At 46.2% G+C, this 17,721-nt stretch overlaps 1 protein-coding gene across 1 annotated transcript in view; it reads right to left on the bottom strand.

The window, feature by feature from the left end:
• Positions 1-1,644: 1,644 nt before the first annotated feature.
• Positions 1,645-17,721, bottom strand: part of SFI1 (SFI1 centrin binding protein) — a 49,829-nt gene continuing 33,752 nt past the window's right edge. The window contains exons 22-32 of the mRNA XM_065417929.1: positions 17,443-17,603; positions 16,904-16,978; positions 16,179-16,253; positions 15,605-15,781; positions 10,401-10,663; positions 9,660-9,755; positions 7,154-7,436; positions 6,234-6,387; positions 3,568-3,685; positions 2,424-2,535; positions 1,645-1,942 (exon numbers count right to left, since the gene is read on the bottom strand). Coding sequence (XP_065274001.1) covers positions 1,835-1,942; positions 2,424-2,535; positions 3,568-3,685; positions 6,234-6,387; positions 7,154-7,436; positions 9,660-9,755; positions 10,401-10,663; positions 15,605-15,781; positions 16,179-16,253; positions 16,904-16,978; positions 17,443-17,603 — 1,622 coding nt within the window. The 3' untranslated portion in view covers positions 1,645-1,834. The remainder of the gene's footprint in view (positions 1,943-2,423; positions 2,536-3,567; positions 3,686-6,233; positions 6,388-7,153; positions 7,437-9,659; positions 9,756-10,400; positions 10,664-15,604; positions 15,782-16,178; positions 16,254-16,903; positions 16,979-17,442; positions 17,604-17,721) is intronic.

The raw sequence follows: 17,721 nt of genomic DNA, 5'->3' as shown, positions 1-17,721 counted from the left end.
ACTTACAAAAAAAAAAAAAAAAAGCCAAACTTCCATTTTTCTTTTGCACTCATAGCTGGTAGAGAGAAGCTGGGGCTGAGTACTCTAGCTTCATCCTGCAGCAATTTTAGTCTCTGTTAATTCATGCCAAGAAGGGTTAGATGGAAATAGTAACAACCTCCTTCATTAATGTATGGAACATGACACTAAGAATAGGAGTTTTAAGCTTCGCATTACCAATAATGGGATTAACAGCAACTGGTGCCAAAAGGGTTGAGAGCAACTCACTTCTGCAATGTATTGTTTGTTCTTACTGAATAAATTCTATTTTGAGCCAAGGAAATCTATTGCCTGTAAGTGAATGGGACACCCTGAGCTTGCAGGAATGGACTAGCTTATCACCAAACCTGGCGCTCCCATCTTCCTGTGAGATCATCTACTCTTTTCCAGCTTGAGCCTTGTGTGTGGATATTCATCAGGGGAGCTGGTGTTTTCTTTAAAGATCTGCCTGCAGTTCCAAGGGGATCTTCTGAAACAAACTTTTAGAATGAATTAAAAATGAGACTGAGCACTGTCTACCTTTGATCCTGTCAAGGAAAGTCTGTCTCCCCTGGATGTGCTGGAGAAAACAGAATCAAGTGTGTACAGCTGGCCAAGCCAGCTTAACTTGTCAGTAGGGAAGAAAAGACATGCTCAGTGTCTGGTAATATAGCCTGCCAAAGGTTCATAGTATGAGCTTGATTACATTGACCTAGACAGGGCCAAATAGGAGAGAACTAATCCTTTGGCTCCAAGAGTCAGCATTTCCTCATATTAAATGGGGGCTGCTTAAAATGGCTCTTAACTCTTTCCCCCACACACACACTTTGTTCAGCCCCTTAGTCCTAGGAAGTTCAGAACTTGTGTATTGTGCGTCACAATGTTCTTATTCCAGCTAGGCATGAATTTCTAAAACACTCGATGCGAAATGCATGCAGCCCTTAGGGTTAAAGCTGTGACTAATTACCCTGCAGGTGCTAGAGGTTCTGTAAACAGAACAGCCTGTTGCAAGGGGTTAGAGGAAGGAAGACTCAATCTCTTCCTCCACTGCGGCCTTTTGTCTTAGTTGTGGCCAAAACAACTTTAAGCTTTAAATTCCTCACTCCTCAGCAGTCCCAGTATCTGAGCCCCCAGTTCGCCTAACAGGATGAGAGAAGTTGCTACTGTTCTCTTTAATATGAATGTATCAGACAGATCATTCTGCACCAGGTCAGCTCTTTTTGTAATGGTTTTAGCACTGTGGAAACTTGGCTGGCTAGCAGGAATGTCTTACCCACTGATCAGAGGAAGTAGAAGCAGGGTTGCTGGAGAATACTGGCAATGCTGTAACTTTCTCCTGCAGAGAGAATCCATTTAATTTTTCAACTGGAACACTAACACAGTATTTCTGTATGTCACACTGTATGATTTATGAACATTAACTCTTAATTTCAAACATTTTAAAATAAAAGTCTTATCGGCATTGTTTAGCTTCTTAATAAGCAGGGGAGTTTAAATAGATACTATAGTGATGGGCTCTATGAATACTTAGCTAAGGACTGTGATGAGTGCAGCTTTGAGCTGCACAGCCGTGTGTCCTGTTTCTTATCACAACTATGGTAAATAAATGAGGCAATGTCTCCCATATGCATGCAGCAAAAGGAAATATACATTTAATTGGTAGAGCGGTTTGGTTTACTTCCCTTCACAAAGTTAGAGATCATGTACGTTAGGTGTATGTCCTCTCTGACATCAAAAGCACATAATCAAAGATTGACCAGCCAGCCACCCCATTCTACCACTGAGCATGAACAACCATTCAGAGGTTTTAGACTTGTTACATATCCAAAGCAGTGCGAATGTCCTCCACACGGGTGATGTAGCTCTGCAGACAATGTCTCCCTTCTAGCAGCACTTTGGTGAGAGCGTTGATCTGCACCTCCAACTACAAGAGAAAATGAAGGGAAGAGGAACAGGCTAAATGATTAGTAAAGTCAGGAACGATTCATTCCAGCAAGTTGAGTCTGTAAGCGTTCTGACGCTGTTTGGTTGAACAGCTTTCACACTACCCCACTTGAATAGGAAAGTATCAAGTGACAGGACTGGGTTACTCCTTGGGCAGCTGTGGTGTGGTGAGAAAAATGTGAATAGCTTAATCGAATGTGTTCATTATCCCCGTTGGTAGCTAATTCTACTCTTTGTGCCCTGTTTCTCACTAGCCCCTTTGCTTGGAACAGTTTACCCATCCTGCTGTTACTAATCTCCCACAACTGCCTCCTCGTGCCTTCAGCCTTTGTTTCACAATCATCCAAATTAGACTAAATGCATTCAGGACAGGTTCCATGTCTCTTGGCGGTACCATATGTCATAATTTTTACTCAGTAACTGTGTGGAACTGGCCATCACACCACTACTTGTCCACATACCTGATCCAGCTCTTCTTTAACTTGCTGCGCAACATCTTGCTCCACTGCCCCAGTGCCCACGGTACTCATTTCTAGCCACTTGTGCAGAATGCGCGCCTGCCGCCGGCATGACCTGAGGGAACAGGTTAAATGGTGCCTGTTCTGAATGGGATCACAGCAAGCTAGGGTGAGACAAGGAAGGCTTATTGTGCATTTAACTCATTTGCATCAATAGTTGTAGATGTCCAGGACACTCACTACCAGCAAACATTGATGGGAAGGAGTTCAGTGTGTCTGCTCTTTCTAGATTTTTCTAAAGGAGATTGCGTTTACAGTGCCTTTTAGCAGTAACCATGCAATGCCTGGCTGAAACCCAAGCCACAGCATATTAGCTGGAAGCTGGGTTGTAAGAGCCAGTTTTAGAATAGTCCTGAAACTTATTTTAACATTAGGCACCATCAGACCCACCATAGGAAAAACTGGCTTCACCACTGCCATATAAAGGGACCCATTTTCCAGTCTTTGGGCTCTGGATGTTAGCAGGAAAATGGTGAGAAAGGGTCCCTGGAGAATACAAGAAAGGTTGGGTGTTCCACTGCTGCTGCTTTCCATACCAGTAGGTTCCCCCTTAAAGTCTTGTTCCACTCTGAAATGTGACTACAATCCCACTTAGGGTTACAGGTTTGTGTCTAACTACTCACATCAACGTTTTTCTAACTGCCTATTCTACAAAATCAGGCTGGGATCTGAGAGCCAAGCTGGGGTCTTTACTATGAGTCTGAATTTATGAGGAGGAGAGTCTGAAGACGACATTCTGACTCGGTTATACCAATTCAACTCACTGATTTCAGATTATGCCTTCAGTGACACCAGTATGGCTACACTTCCTTCAGTGGTTGCCACAGATAACAGTAAACAATTGCCAAGGATGCACAAAAAGGTAACTCCCTCCAAGCTGTATTGGCAGTACAGGTCTAATAGGAGTAAACAAAAAACCCACAACTCTTATTCTCTTAGGTCAGCAGATGTAACTGAACAGGCCTAGGAGACAGATCTACTGAATAAGGATGTTACTTTTCAGAGCAGAACTGCACTTCCATATAGAAATGCAACACTGGATTAAGAGCACTCAATGAGGCTGGCTAAAGGGGACTTCACTACGTACTTGAGCTCCTGCTTGCTATCGTGGTAATGCTGCATTTGCTGTCGGATGTGTTGGAGCTCTGCTTCCAGCTGTTTCTGCAGCTCTGTTCCCTCTGTGGAATAGCCTTGCCTCCTTTCAACTGAAACCAAGCACACACATGATGATGCGGTTGAGGTTCTGTCTATTTCCTGCTGCTTCCTCTCTGGGAAACAGACCGGCTTGTAGGCAAAAACTTACCACTGTGCCGTGCCTGTGGGTCCTCACTGCTATCATGTGATGTGCTGCCTCTGTTGTAATAACTGGGGCCTGAAAGACCTACCCCACTTGTGTGCTTAAAAATGGATAAAAGTTTATAAAATGATCCAATCACCTCTAACAGTAAGTGTTGACGGGAAAAGATAATGAAAGTCCAACTCAGCCTGTTACATAAAATTGCTTAAAAGAGTCAGCAAAAATTAAGACAGATGAATTAGTCGCTGATTTATAGCAGAAGGCCTTTTTGTTTGGACGATGTTGTTATGTCTGGTAAACAAAAAAGTGTAGGACTGGAAGTCAAACAGACAAACTTGTGTCAGAAATTAGGCCTAATTGGTGAGCAGAACAATGAAGATGGGCTAATTCGCTCATTTCTTGACTTTTGAGGTCCTTTAAAAAAAAAAAAAAAAGACTGGGGGAGGATTGAGATGGGTGAACTAAAGGGAGGGAACAAGCTTCATATCATGGCTTCCACTCGCTTCATCTCCCGGGACCTCAGGATCCTTCGGGACACCACTGGCCCTTCAATGTCCTGATTTTGAGATGAACACAGATGACATCACCACATCCACTAGCTTTGGCTAAATCCCAAATACCACCTGAGGTGTAAAACTTTGGTTCTGGCTTTCACCTATTCTCTCATGCATCGTTTTCCTCCCACACCTTATTTCTTCTGTTTCCTTTTGCTAAGAGTCTTTCTTAGCCTGCCAAGACTGCCACTTTTGCAACAGTGCTGTGAGCCTGCCACCAGAGAGGCAGCTAAAAGCAAAGCCTGATGCTGGTACAAGTTTGCCAGGCCTCGGAGTGGTGTGCCACGTAGTGGGCCTGTGTTTCTCCAGCAGCAGGGCTGTAAGTAAAATTCAGCACTAGAGACAGAAGCTGCATTTTCTCTCTGTACTGTTCTTTTCTCTCCCTTTTAGTGTGTATCTGTCTTGTTTGCAAGGAAACAGGATCAGACTTTAAAACTAACTGTAGCTCCAGCCCTTCTCAACTAATTTTCTCTATTCCCCCCAAAAGGACAAGTTATTACCATCTTTAAAACCATCTAAAAGACGGTCAAAAATGGGGGTGGGCAGAGTCCTTAGACAAACACTCTACAGCCAAAGGGAAAGAGTACAATGGATATTGTTAAAATGAAAGGCTTAATATATTACATACATTTCAAATTCTTTAACTGTTTTGACTTTTTCTGTATCTTTAATAAAAGGTTAAAAAGATTTTTAATGGTGTATTTGGCCTGGTACTAGGCAGGCTGAGGTCTCTGTATTAAAAATGCTGAGCCTAGTTTGACTGTTTAGTGTTGCACAGTGACAGGGTCAAGTAAATGCCTTTGACTCTCTGAGCCTATTTATTCTATCAAAATAGACACCCCACCACCTCTAGCCTCTCTTCCCGGGCTAACAGCAGAGCTGGAACATGACCCACAAGAGGTTAAAGGAGCATGGGCCAAGATTTCCAACATACAGTACCCTACAGAGCCTGTACTAGTTACTGTTGATTTGACTCCCTCCAAATTCAGCTTGCGTATGCATGAGTTGTGGGGTCCTTCAGCGTCTGGCTTAGCAACACTAAGGATCTGTGGTTTTGGACCTGTTATGCTTTAGACCAGGAAGAACAAGCAGCAGATACACATTGTACAATTTACATTAGGAGGAAGCACCTCATCCCAATCCTATGGAACATTTAGAACCTGCACTTCATGCTTCTAATTAAAGGAAGGCCCTGTCCGTAGTGCAGACAACCACTTTGAACTGCAGGCTGCTGTGTTCAGATCCTTCCTGCTCACTATGGTTCACGTAAAATTGGGCATTCAATCAAGCACTGCTGTGATGAGTGCTAGAATGTGTCACTTGCTCCCTTGACTATCCCTCTCCCTCCAGTGGGTTCTCTCCTTAAAACCCAAAGCTGTGGTTTTAGCTGCACACTTGACCTCTTTTCCCTAGCCTTACCCTTTTCGGAGCCCTCAGAGTGTTCTTAATGCCTTTGATGGTAAGCAGTACTCCAGAAACTGCTTGTATCAGTGAAATTGTTCCTTGCGTTATGGGACATCTTCTCTAGCAAGTTCTACCATTCTATGAGGCAGGGAGGAGTATGTATTTGGGTTATGCTGTATGAACTCCCCGGCATTAAAATAAGCTCTGCTCTTGGTCTCTCTGGCCAGGCTGGGCCCTAGAGGTTCCCACCCTTCACTTCTGGAGAACCTGTCTCTCTCCTCTGAACACCCTGGAGCACAGAAAATTGTATCACTTGTATCTTCCCTTTCAAAAAACAAATGGCTGACTTCTTCCTCCAACACACAGTCAGCCCCCACACACCGGCTCAATGAGCAGGTAGCTTTGCCTCTTCCCCAACCCAATCTTGCTCACCTTGGGGGAGGCTTTCAGTGCTGCCAGGTCAGGGATGGCTGCTGTAATTTAGAGCGGAGAACATACCTGCAGTTTTTGGCCTGCTCTCTTTTCCTGTGACAACTTCGGGCAGCAGCAGATGTGCCTGTGAGTTTGGCTGCTTCCTCTCCTTCCCCACAGTGGCCTGTTGAGGGTCTTGGAGAAAAGGTTCCAGGTGACCCTTCAGGGGCTGACCTTCATTCTACAAAGCCAGGTGTACAATAAGGTGATACAAATACAGCCATCTCACCTCTTAAATAGGATTCGGGTGAGCAGGGCCACAAAGGGCTTTAAAACAGGACTCTGTACATGGCCTAACATACTAAGCCCTCCTTCCACTGAGGGGGACCCTGCAGTTACTTGGTGCCTGCAGTCAGCCTTGCTCCTTACATGATATTTCATGAAGTCAGAGCTTTCCCATCTCTTCTGGAAGGGTAAACAACTCCTCCCCTCTGCAATAGAGCAGAGGAATTTAAATGCTGTTCAAATGTTTGCAGATTCCCATTCCTCCCTTCCCCTCCCTTTGTTTGCTAAAGAAACCTGCAGGCATAAGAGCTGCTGCTGAATTTAGTCAGTCTCAACTAGATTTCATCTGGCTGTAGCTACTCTGAACCCTTGGATAGAGCAGCACTCTCAGATGTCAGCAGCTAGTAATGACACCTTGCTGAGAAGGGGACAGGACCAGGAAAGACGTGAACTCTAGTGCAATACCACACACGAATTGGCCAAAAAGCAAATTGTTGCTTCAGATTGTCACTATAGTGACTGGGCAAGTGGAGGAGAAAGGCTCCAAATGCACATCAATCCTATCTAACTTGATCTATTAAAAAGGCAGGACCAGGTGTAAGGGGAGGCACAGGCCAGCTCAGGCAAGAAGGGGTGGGAGCCCTGGAAGAAAATCGGATAGTAAAGCTGCATCAGCCAACTCCAGTTGTCCGGTATTCTAGTTACTTCTGCATGAAACTCACCTTTTCTGATTCACATCTCAAACGTGACATGAAGGACGAGGGAGGCAACAGCACTGGCTTTGGACTAGTCTGAGCAGGATGGCATGTGCCTTGCGTCCAAGATGGTACACAGGTTAGAGGGGTAGGCACAGTAAGGGGGCATGAGGAGTAACTAGTGCTATCCATCTGGAACAGCTGATTACAGCCGCTTTGCTCTGTTTGAGTTGAGGCAAGTAAGGCCCCAGCCTGAGCAGGATGTTTGTTCATGGATGTTTGCGGCAAAGGCACCTCTGGTCCCTCCAGTCTAGAAGGGGAAGGAAAGGGAGAAGGGTTTGTTACTTTCCAGCCAGCCCCATATTCTTCTTTATATTCAATCCAGAATAGCCAGAGGGGGAACACATAGTTATAACCATTCACCCTAGTGGAGGTTAATCCACTGTAAAGAGTCAGACAGCCCGGTAAGCCACTGAAAAATACCATATACGTTGCTTAGCAACATTGTCTTCAATCTGTGGCACAGGATCATAAGAAACTGTGCTGCTCCTGCTATGAAAAGCACTGTTGCTAAGGGACAATAGCAACCTGGTTAGGACCCATGTTAAGTTCTTTAACAGGCAACAAGCCTGGAAGAACCAACACAATCACTAAAGATCAAAAAAGCCTCAGATAAGAGATGATGCCTGGCAGTATTTCCTTTAATTTTTTACGTCTGTGTGTGGAATGAATTTTGTTATGTGCACCAATATGGAGGTGATGTGTGACACATCACCTTCATATTGGTGCAAATAACAAAAGTCATGTGCAGGGGTGGGGCCGAGGGGCTCAGGGTGCAGGAGGGGACTCAGGACTGGGGCAGAGGGTTGAGTGCAGAGGGTGAGAGCTCCGGCTAGGGGTGAAGGCTCTGGGGTGGGGGCTCAGGGCTGGGGCAGAGGCTTGGGGTATGTGGGGGGGGGCCTCTGGGGTGGGGGCGGGGATAAGGGGTTTTGGGTGCGGGCTGTCCCAGGACTGCAGTGGGGAGAGAGGACTCCCTCCAGCCCGCTCTCGCTGCAGCAGCTCGGGGCCAGAGGAGAGGTGCCTCCTCCCCGGCTGCAGCAGCTCCGGTGGGGCTGGGCTGGGCCGAGGAAGGGGTTCCTCTCCCCGGCCGCGGCAAGTCCGGGGCAGGTCCATGCTGGGGCTGGCGGGGAGGGCCACCTCTTCCCGCTGCGGCAGGTCCATGCTGGGGGAGAGGCATCTCTCCCCGCCACAGCCCTGAGCCCCTGTGCGGGGCTTAATACTGGAAGCTGCACGGCCATGCAGCTTAGAGGGATCTTAGGGGCCTGGTATCTCCCCTCCTAGAGCATTTTAACCTGAACCTGTTGACAGCATCTTTAAAAAAAAAAAAAAGGTAAGTGGTAAAAAAAGGTAAGCTACATCATTTTGGTCCCAGCAGTGGGGACCTGATCCAGGTTTAGACAACACAGAGAATGGAGAGAGAGAGACTTCTCTGAACTGCAGTATCTTCCCTCTCTCTGAAGCTGTACCACTAGCTATAAAGGTGGGGTTTCTAAAGAGAGCGTGGAAAAGAGCCTACTAAATACTTTCAATAAGGTTTTCCTGTTGAAAAACTTTTGCTTCTACAGCCGGTGCAGCTTCAACCCATTCATTTCTGAGAGAAGGGATCTCATAGCTGGAACTAGCACGGATAGCGTCACAGGCAGCTCTTCGAGCATCCTCAGCACTGTGAATCACACGCAGAAGAGGGGCTGCAAAAATGGTAACTCCTTGCTCAGCAGCTCTGCAGCCTGTGGGGACTCAGGGTCAGCTCTGGTTTGTTTATTGACGAGCAAATACGTCTTACTCCTCTTAGCCCCGCAGAGCAAATTCAGCCAAGACCGGGGAGCAGGAGTCTATTCTAGCTCACACCTCATTAACAAAATTAGTAATGAGGTTCCAATGGCAATGCCAAAATTCAGTTCCAGGTTGTCTGGTGTCTCGGTGCAAATGAGGGCAGGGCTTAGGATCCATGAGCCAGAAAGTCACCAGTGGGACACTCAGATTCCATGTTAAGCTGCAGGGCAGGCAGTTAGAAAAAACACCTTTTGCTTGTAAATTGAGCCCACACATTCTGGAAATCATTGAGGCTCTAAATACAGACAGCTCCAAAGCCATTTTGCACAGACTCTTTGCAGAGAAGAACTTGCGCCTCTGTTTGGGGGCACACTATGTTTTAGATGAATTCAGTCTTTCCCTCAAATGTATGTACTGGTGAAACTAAGCCCTTAGCACATGGTAGGTTAACCCCTCTGACTGCTCTGTTATTCTTTTCCATTGTGTAAGCAATCTGAAGCTCTTCGGGTCACTGTGCTGCCCTTCATATTGCACAGAAGAGATGTCTATGCAAAGTAAGCTCTCAGCAGAACTTAATACATTTCACAGCTCACAAGGTGGTACATTCAGTTAGCGTGGCAGGAGCACAGCAAGAGGGTCATCGCAATCACCACTCCAGTTAGATTCTCCTCCCCTACTTTTAAAGATCAAGTGTTCTTACTCATTGAAAGGTATCCCCAACAAGCCCTCTCTCTCCAGAGACTGCAGCAGGAAGTCAGGTCTACGGGGCTGTAGTCTTGCCTGGCGGACTGCGTTTCTGGGGAAACAACAACAAAATCAGGCAATTGCTAAGATCCCAGGGACTCCTGTCCTTGTCTGAGGCAGCCTCCCCAGTCATCCCCCTGCCCACACAAAATGCACTCTCAGCATGAGATCACCAGCAAGGCTGGCAAGAGATTTTTAGGAAACAGCTTTCAGAAAGCACATAGTTCCCCTTTCCCATAAAGCCGGGGAGAGGACTGACCGATTTCAGCACAACTAAGACCTAGCACTGTGTGGCTTAGTGGCAGCTCTGGGACCTCACTGTGGTCAGATGAGTTTCGTGATGGTAATATTTCTATCCCTGCACCACTTTGCAGGCATTCCTGTGTGAGCTCCCACTTAGAGATCACCAGGACCCCAGTAATCCATTGCCATACAGTGAGGAAGTTCCATTGGGAAGTCATTAAGCTTGACTGGGCTAGTAATGGGCTGCCAAGGAAGAGTCACGAGTCCTTCCATTATTCATGGGCAGCTATATACATTATGCAGCAGTTCTATTATAACTCAGCATTAACAGACATACCGTGCAGCAGCAGGAGGGAAGGGGAAGTTGTGTGGAAAGTCACAGCAGGGATTTAAGAAATGAACTCAGAAATGCAATGCGAGCGTAATGCAGGATGTGCTGAAACTTTACACTCACAGCTCACTAAGAACCGAATCCCCAGCAGCAAGGAGGAACGGCAAATCGTCGCTCTTCATGGGCTGCGGCACAGAGCACAGAGTCACTGCCTTTGCTGCGTCTCCTCCTGCCCCAGGGTTGGCATCAGGTATGGGCATCTTAAATGTCACCCTCTTCTTCAGAGAAGGCAGAGAGGAGTGAGGCTTGTCCAGGTTCCTGCAGAGAGCCTTTCGTTTCCACAGCATGGCACAACGATACACTGTCTGGTGAAGGCTGTAGGCTGCCTGCCAAGCAGAAAGAGCAGCAGGTCGTTTGATGGATGAGAGTAGGGGGAAGCAGCAGCATGCCACCCAGGAAGGGATGTCCTTGGGAAGTAGCAATGGATAACAGGATGGTGTCTGGCTGCTGGGTTTGCCCACAAGCTCTGGGTCTAACTGATCGCCATATTTGGGGTCAGAAAGGAATTTTCCCCCAGGTCAGATTGGCAGAGACTCGGGGGGGGTTTCACTTTCCTCTGCAGCATGGGACACGGGTCACTTGCAGGTTTAAACTAGTGCCCATGGTGGATTCTCGTAACTTGAAGTCTTTAAATCATGATTTGAGGACTTGCGTAACTCAGCAAGAGGTTATGGATCTAATACCAGAGTGGGTGGGTGAGGGTCTGTGGCCTGCAATGTGCAAGAGGTCAGACTAGATCAGGGATGGCCAAGCTTACTGACCCTCCGTGCCACATATGACAATCTTCAGAAGTTCGAGAGCTGATGCGCATCTGCTGAGGCTCAGAGCTTCTGCCCCACGGGAGGCACCTGCCAGGGTTCGGGGCTTCTGCCCCACTCCTGCTGAAGCCCCAAGCCCGGGCAGGTGTGCCCTGCAGGGCTGAAGCCCCTAAACCCCTCTTCCCACTGGGCAGAAGCCCCTACCCCACCATCCCTCTGCAAGGCAGAGATCCTGAGCTTCCCCCCAAAGTCTGGTAGGTGGAGAATGGGGGGGGGGCTCCAAGAGCCACACTTCAACTGTAAAAGAGCTGCATGCAGCTCGCGAGCCAAGATTTGGCCACCCCTGGACTAGGTGATCATGAGGAGATCTTCTGGCCATACTGGGTCAGACCAAAGGTCCATCTAGCCTAGTATCCTGTCTTCTGACAGTGGCTAATGCCAGGTGCCCCAGAGGGAATGAACAGAACAGGTAATCATCAAATGATCCATCCCACCGCCCAGTCCCAGCTTCTGGCAAACAGAGGCTAAGGACACCATCCCTGCCCATCCTGACTAATAGCCATTGATGGACCTATCCTACATGAACTTATGTAGTTCTTTTTTGAACCCTGTTATAGTCTTGGCCTTCACATCCTCTGGCAAGGAGTTCCACAGGTTGACTGCGCGTTGTGTGAAAAAATACAACCTTTTGTTTGTTTTAAACCTGCTGCCTATTATTTTCATTTGGTGACCCTTAGTTCTTGTGTTATGAGAAGGACTAAATAGATTCATAGATTCCAAGGTCAGAAGGGACCACTGTGATCATCTAGTCTGACCTCCTGTATAACACAGGCCATAGAACTTCCTCAAAATAATTCCTAGAGTGTTTTGTTTTTTTTCCAGGAAAAACAAAAAAAAACAAAAAAAACAACCACGCCACCACCTAATCTTGAGTTCAAAATTGTCAGTGATGGAGAATTCATCATGACCCTTTGTAAATTATTCTAAGGGTTGATTATCCTTACTGTCAAAAATTTACACTTTATTTCCAGTCTGAATTTGTCTAGGTTGTGTTTCCAGCCTTGGATCGTGTTATATCTGTCTCTGCTACACTGAAGAGCTCATTATTAAATATTTGTTCCCTATGTAGCTAGCACTTCCTTATTTACTTTCTCCACACCAGTTATGATTTTATCTATCATATCCCTCCTTAGTCATCTCTTTTCCAAGCTGAAAAGTCCCCGTCTTATTAATCTCTCTTCATACGGAAGCTGTTCCATACCCCTAATCATTTTTGTTGCCCTTTTCTGAATCTTTTCCAATTCCAATATCTCTTTTTTGAGATGGGGCAACCACCTCTGCATGCAGTATTCAAGATGTGGGCGTACCACGGATTTATATAGAAGCAATAAGATATTTTCTGTCTTATTATCTATCCCTTTCTTAATGATGCCCAACATTCTGTTCGCTTTTTTGACTGCTGCTGCACACGGAGTGGATGTTTTCAGAGAACTATCCACAATGACTCTAAGATCTCTTTCTTGAGTGGTAACAGCTAGTTTATACCCCATCATTTTATATGTATAGTTGGGATTACGTTTTCCAGTGTGTACTACTTTGCATTTATCAGCATTGACTTTCATCTGCCATTTTGTTGCCCAGTCACCCAGTTTTGTGAAATCCTTTTGTAGCTCTTCGCAGTCTGCCTGGGACTTAACTATCTTCAGTAATTTTGTATCATCTGCAAATTTTGCCACCTCACTGTTTACCCCTTTTTCCAGATCATTTATGAATATGTTGAATAGGACTGGTCCCAGTACAGACCACTGGGGGACACCACCATTTACCTCTCTCTATTCTGAAAACTGACCATTTATTCCTACCCTTTGTTTCCTATCTTTTAACCAGTTCCCAATCCATGAGAGGACTTTCCCTCTTATCCCATGACAGCTTACTTTGCTTAAGAGCCTTTGGTGAGGGACCTTGTCAAAGGCTTTCTGAAAATCTAAGTACACTATATCCACTGGATATCCTTTGTCCACATGCTTGTTGAGCCCCTCAAAGAATTTTAGTAGATTGGTGAGGCATGATTTTCCTTTACAAAAACCATGTTGACTATTTCCCAACAAATTATGTTCATCTATGTGTCTGACAATTTTGTTGTTTACTATAGTTTCAACCAGTTTGCCTGGTATTGAAATCAGGCTTACCGTCCTGTAATTGCCGGGATCACCTCTGGAGTCCTTTTTAAAAAATTGGCATCACATTAGCTATCCTCCAGTCATCTGGTACAGAAGCTGATGTAAATGATAGGTTACAAGCTACAGTTAGTAGTTCTGCAATTTCACATTTGAGTTCCTTCAGAACTCTTGGGTGAATGCCATCTGGTCCTGATAACTTATTACTGCTTAATTTATCAGTTTGTTCCAAAACCTCCTCTAATGACACCTCAATCTGGGACAGTTCCTCAGATTTATCACCTAAAAAGAATGGCTCAGGTCTGGGAATCTCCCTCACATCCTCAGCCATGAAGACGGATGCAAATACATCTCTACCTCGATATAACGCGACCCGATATAACACGAATTCGGATATAACACGGTAAAGCAGTGCTCCAGGGGGTGGGGCTGTGCGCTCCGGCGGATCAAAGCAAGTTCGATATAACACTGTAAGATTTTTTGGCTCCCGAGGGCAGCGTTATATCAGGGTAGAAGTGTAATTCATTTAGTTTCTCTGCAATGGCCTTTTCGTCCTTGAGTGCTCCTTTAGCATCTCGATTGTCCAGTAGCCCCACAGGTTGGTTAGCAGGCTTCCTGCTTCTGATGTACTTAAAAAAAATGTTGCTATTACTTTGAGTCTTTGGCTAGCTGTTCTTCAAATTCTTTTTTGACCTTCCTAATTATATTTTTCACTTTGTTTGCCAGAGTTTATGCTCCTTTCTATTTTCCTCAATAGGATTTAACTTCCACTTTTTAAAGGATACCTTTTTGTCTCTCACTGCTTCTTTTACTTTGTTCGTTAGCCAAAGTGGCACTTTTTTGGTTCTCTATGTTTTTTAATTTGGGGTATGCATTTAAGTTGAGCCTCTATTATGGTGTCAATTTGCAAGGATTTCACTTTTGGCGTTGTACCTTTTAATTTCTGCTTAACTAATTTCCTCATTTTTGTATAGTCCCCCTTTCTGAAATTAAATGCTACAGTGTTGGGCTGCTGTGGTGTTTTCCCCAACACAGGGATGATAAATTTAATTATATTATAGTTGCTATTACCAAGCGGTCCAGCTATATTCACCTCTTGGACCAGATCCTGTGCTCCACTTAGGACTAAATTAAGAATTGCCTCTCCTCTTGTGGATTCCAAGACTAGCTGCTCCACGAAGTAGTCATTTAAGGTGTCAAGAAACTTTCTCTCTGCATCCCGTCGAGAGGTGACATGTACCCAGTCAATATGGGGATAGTTGAAATCCCCCATTATTATTGATTTTATTTTTATAGCCTCTCTAATCTCCCTGAGCATTTCACAGTCACTATCACCATCCTGGTCGGGTGGTCGGTAATATAGCCCTACTGCTATATTCTTATTATTAGAGCATGGAATTACTATCCATAGAGATTCTATGGTACAGTTTGGTTCATTTAAGATTTTTACTTCATTTGATTCTATGCTTTCTTTCACATATAGTGCCACTCCCCTGCCAACATGACCTGTTCTGTCCTTCCAATATATTTTGTATCCTGGTATTACTGAGTCCCACTGATTATCCTCATTCCACCAAGTTTCTGTGATGCCTATTATATCAATATCCTCATTTAATATGAGGCACTCTAGTTCACTCATCTTGTTATTTAGACTTTAGTATTTGTGTATAAGCACTTTAATAACTAGTCACTTTTTAGCTGTAATTGAATGGAACTCTTTTTCGTTTGACTTTTTCTCATCAGATCCTACCCGTATTTTATCATCTTCAATCCTCTACTCCTTACAGGACACAGAGAATCTCCATTGATAGATCCTCCTGCAAGGAATGTCTCTGTCCAAACCACATGCTCCTACGCACCTGCCAGCTTTCCCCCAGCCCTTAGTTTAAAAACTGCTCTATGACCTTTTTAATTTTAAGGGCCAGCAATCTGGTTCCATTTTGGTGTAGGTGGAGCCCATCCTTTCTGTATATGCTCCCCCTTTCCCAAAAGTTTCCCCAGTTCCTAATAAATCTAAATCCCTCCTCCCTACACCATTGTCTCATCCACACATTGAGACCCAGTAGTTCTGCCTAAGGGACCCTGCGCGTGGAACTGGAAGCATTTCAGAGAATGCTACCATAGAGGCCCTGGACTTCAATCTCCTACCTAGCAGCACCTGTCTGAAGTGTTACAGACCCCGCTGAGCAAAGGGACAATGAGGTCTGCTGGGAGATGAGGACAGAGTGGTATCTCCATATCAGAGAAGCAATTAACATAAAACCTGAAATCCCACCTCGCTTCAGGGCAGGTGTAGTGCCCAGGACAGAACAGTGATGTGAGTCTTGATTACCTTCAGCTGGTGCTGGGCTTGAAGCTGCCCCCGGAACTGTTTCATGCCAGCCATATACGTCAGGATCTGGGTCACACCCTCCTTCAACAGGGCAGCACGGTAAACCGCTACAGCTTTTTCAATGCGACCTTTCTTCCGCTGCCGCTCCCGGGCAAACCCCAGCCAGGCATCAAACACCTGCAGTAAAAAGAAGGAGCAGCAAGCTGCAAGAGCATTGCTACAAGAGTTACTGCCTCTCAGAGGAGACAGACCTAGGCACCAAAAACTCCCCCTGCAGACCATGAGTCCCTCCACAGGACAGTAACATCCAGAGATGTATCATGGCTAGTTTCTGTCCTAAAGGGGTGGGGGACAGGGTGAGGAAATCAGCTGGAGTTAGACAGAGGAGTCCCAGGCCAATGGTTTTTATCAGAGGAGAGTCAGGGACCAAAGATACCCAGCACCTCAGAGCAGCACAGGGAGCTCTGAAGATGAAACAAAGAGGAGAAGGTGCTCCCTGGCCCATCTGCCCAGGGGAGCTGACCCCACATGCATACACAGTGCAGACCCAAAGTGCACCATATGCACACCTTACCTTCCCCTGCAGCGAGAGTGACCAATGCCACAGTGCCCGCACTGTCTCCTGCCGTTCCCATTGCTTCTGCGCCAGCTGTTAGCAAAACAAATCACACAGCACCTGGTTCAGTGGTTAGGCATGTATGTGCTATACCCCAGAGATCCCAGCAGAAGATGAAGTGATGTGATTTACAGAGGTGATGGAGATTGCAGTGGGAGAATGCATCAGCTCCCTGTGCCTTCAACTCCTTCGTAAGGGTCACACACACTGCATATAAGCTCCGGGAAAGGCCCCGCCTATGGAGCGGCTGAAAGGCATTAACCTTTCAGTTTTGAAAGCAAAAGGATTAACTCTTTAGCCTGCAGGGCTGCCTCCCGTCACCCATGGGACATTTCCACTGGCCACAAGAAAGAGCTGCTGAATATCATTCATTGGGGGTGGCTTTTTCTTTAAACACTGCCAACCCTTGCACACTGCAGCCTGACACCGACACCCAGTGCAAGTGGGTGATGGGGATTTCAGTGAACTCCTCTTTTCTTCAGACTGAGAGGGTTACCCTAAGGCCACAGGGATGGGTGTACCTCATGCTAATGGAGCCACCAGCCCAGAAGATATTTGGACACAAGCTTCCTTACACTCCCCCCATATCTCTGTATTTCAGTGCCGCAGATGGAGTCTGAAGGAGAAAGTTGGACAGGACCAGCAGGAGGCTCAGTGCCTGTCTCTGTGGGATAGCGCCTCACCTGTCTCTTCCAGCAGGAAAAGCAGGCAGAGCAGAGTCTCTGAGCCATCAGCTGGTCTCCCCGTCTCTGCAGGAGCTGTCAGGGAATCAGCACAATAAGTCATACTGACAGACACACACCACGTATCTGGGCCAGCTGGCAGGAAAGCAGAACAGGGACCCACCCATAGTAACCTTTCATTAGCATTAATGACAGCCAGAGAACATCAGTATGACATCGCTCGACAGTCCATCCTTTGGCAAATATGCCTGAGCCCAGCATGGGTTTCCCTCACCAACAGCCCACACAGGGCAATCCCAGCCCTTCCCAATCTCCCCTCCCAAATGAGAATGCTCTCCACCCCCTTCTCCCGAGGGCTTTATGCTGTGACAGGTGATGCCAACTCCTCCATGTTGCACAAGGCTCCCACTGCTCTCCAGCTTAGACTGTGGAAATGAACTCTGTCTGTAAAAGTGCCCCTCTAAAGGGGCATGTGCTGTGGAAGGGCTTTCTCCCTCAGACTAGAGCTTTCACCTCCCACGATCCCTGCTCCTTCTTACCATCTTCCCTATGCACTGCAGATGATACTGCTTCCACTTTGCCAGGCACTCTCGCAGCAGTTGCCTCTGGTGGTGCTGAGCTGCAGTGTCTAGCTGGACTCTCAGCACCAAGGACCTCGTGGTGAATTCCTTCCAGTGAAGAAACGTGGCCCTTAAATGCACTGTTACAAGAAGAACACATGAATCAAGGAATCAGCAGGATGCCCATTTCTATCTCAGTCAGGAGCACCCAAGAAACCTGTTCTTTAATCTCCAGTTTTGTTTGACAATATTTCTCAG

The sequence above is a fragment of the Emys orbicularis genome, chromosome 16, assembly GCF_028017835.1.
Source record: "Emys orbicularis isolate rEmyOrb1 chromosome 16, rEmyOrb1.hap1, whole genome shotgun sequence".
In the NCBI taxonomy this organism is placed as follows: Eukaryota; Metazoa; Chordata; order Testudines; family Emydidae; genus Emys; species Emys orbicularis.
The sequence above is the reverse complement of the archived record's forward strand: the minus strand, read 5'-3'. Positions and strand labels throughout refer to the sequence as shown.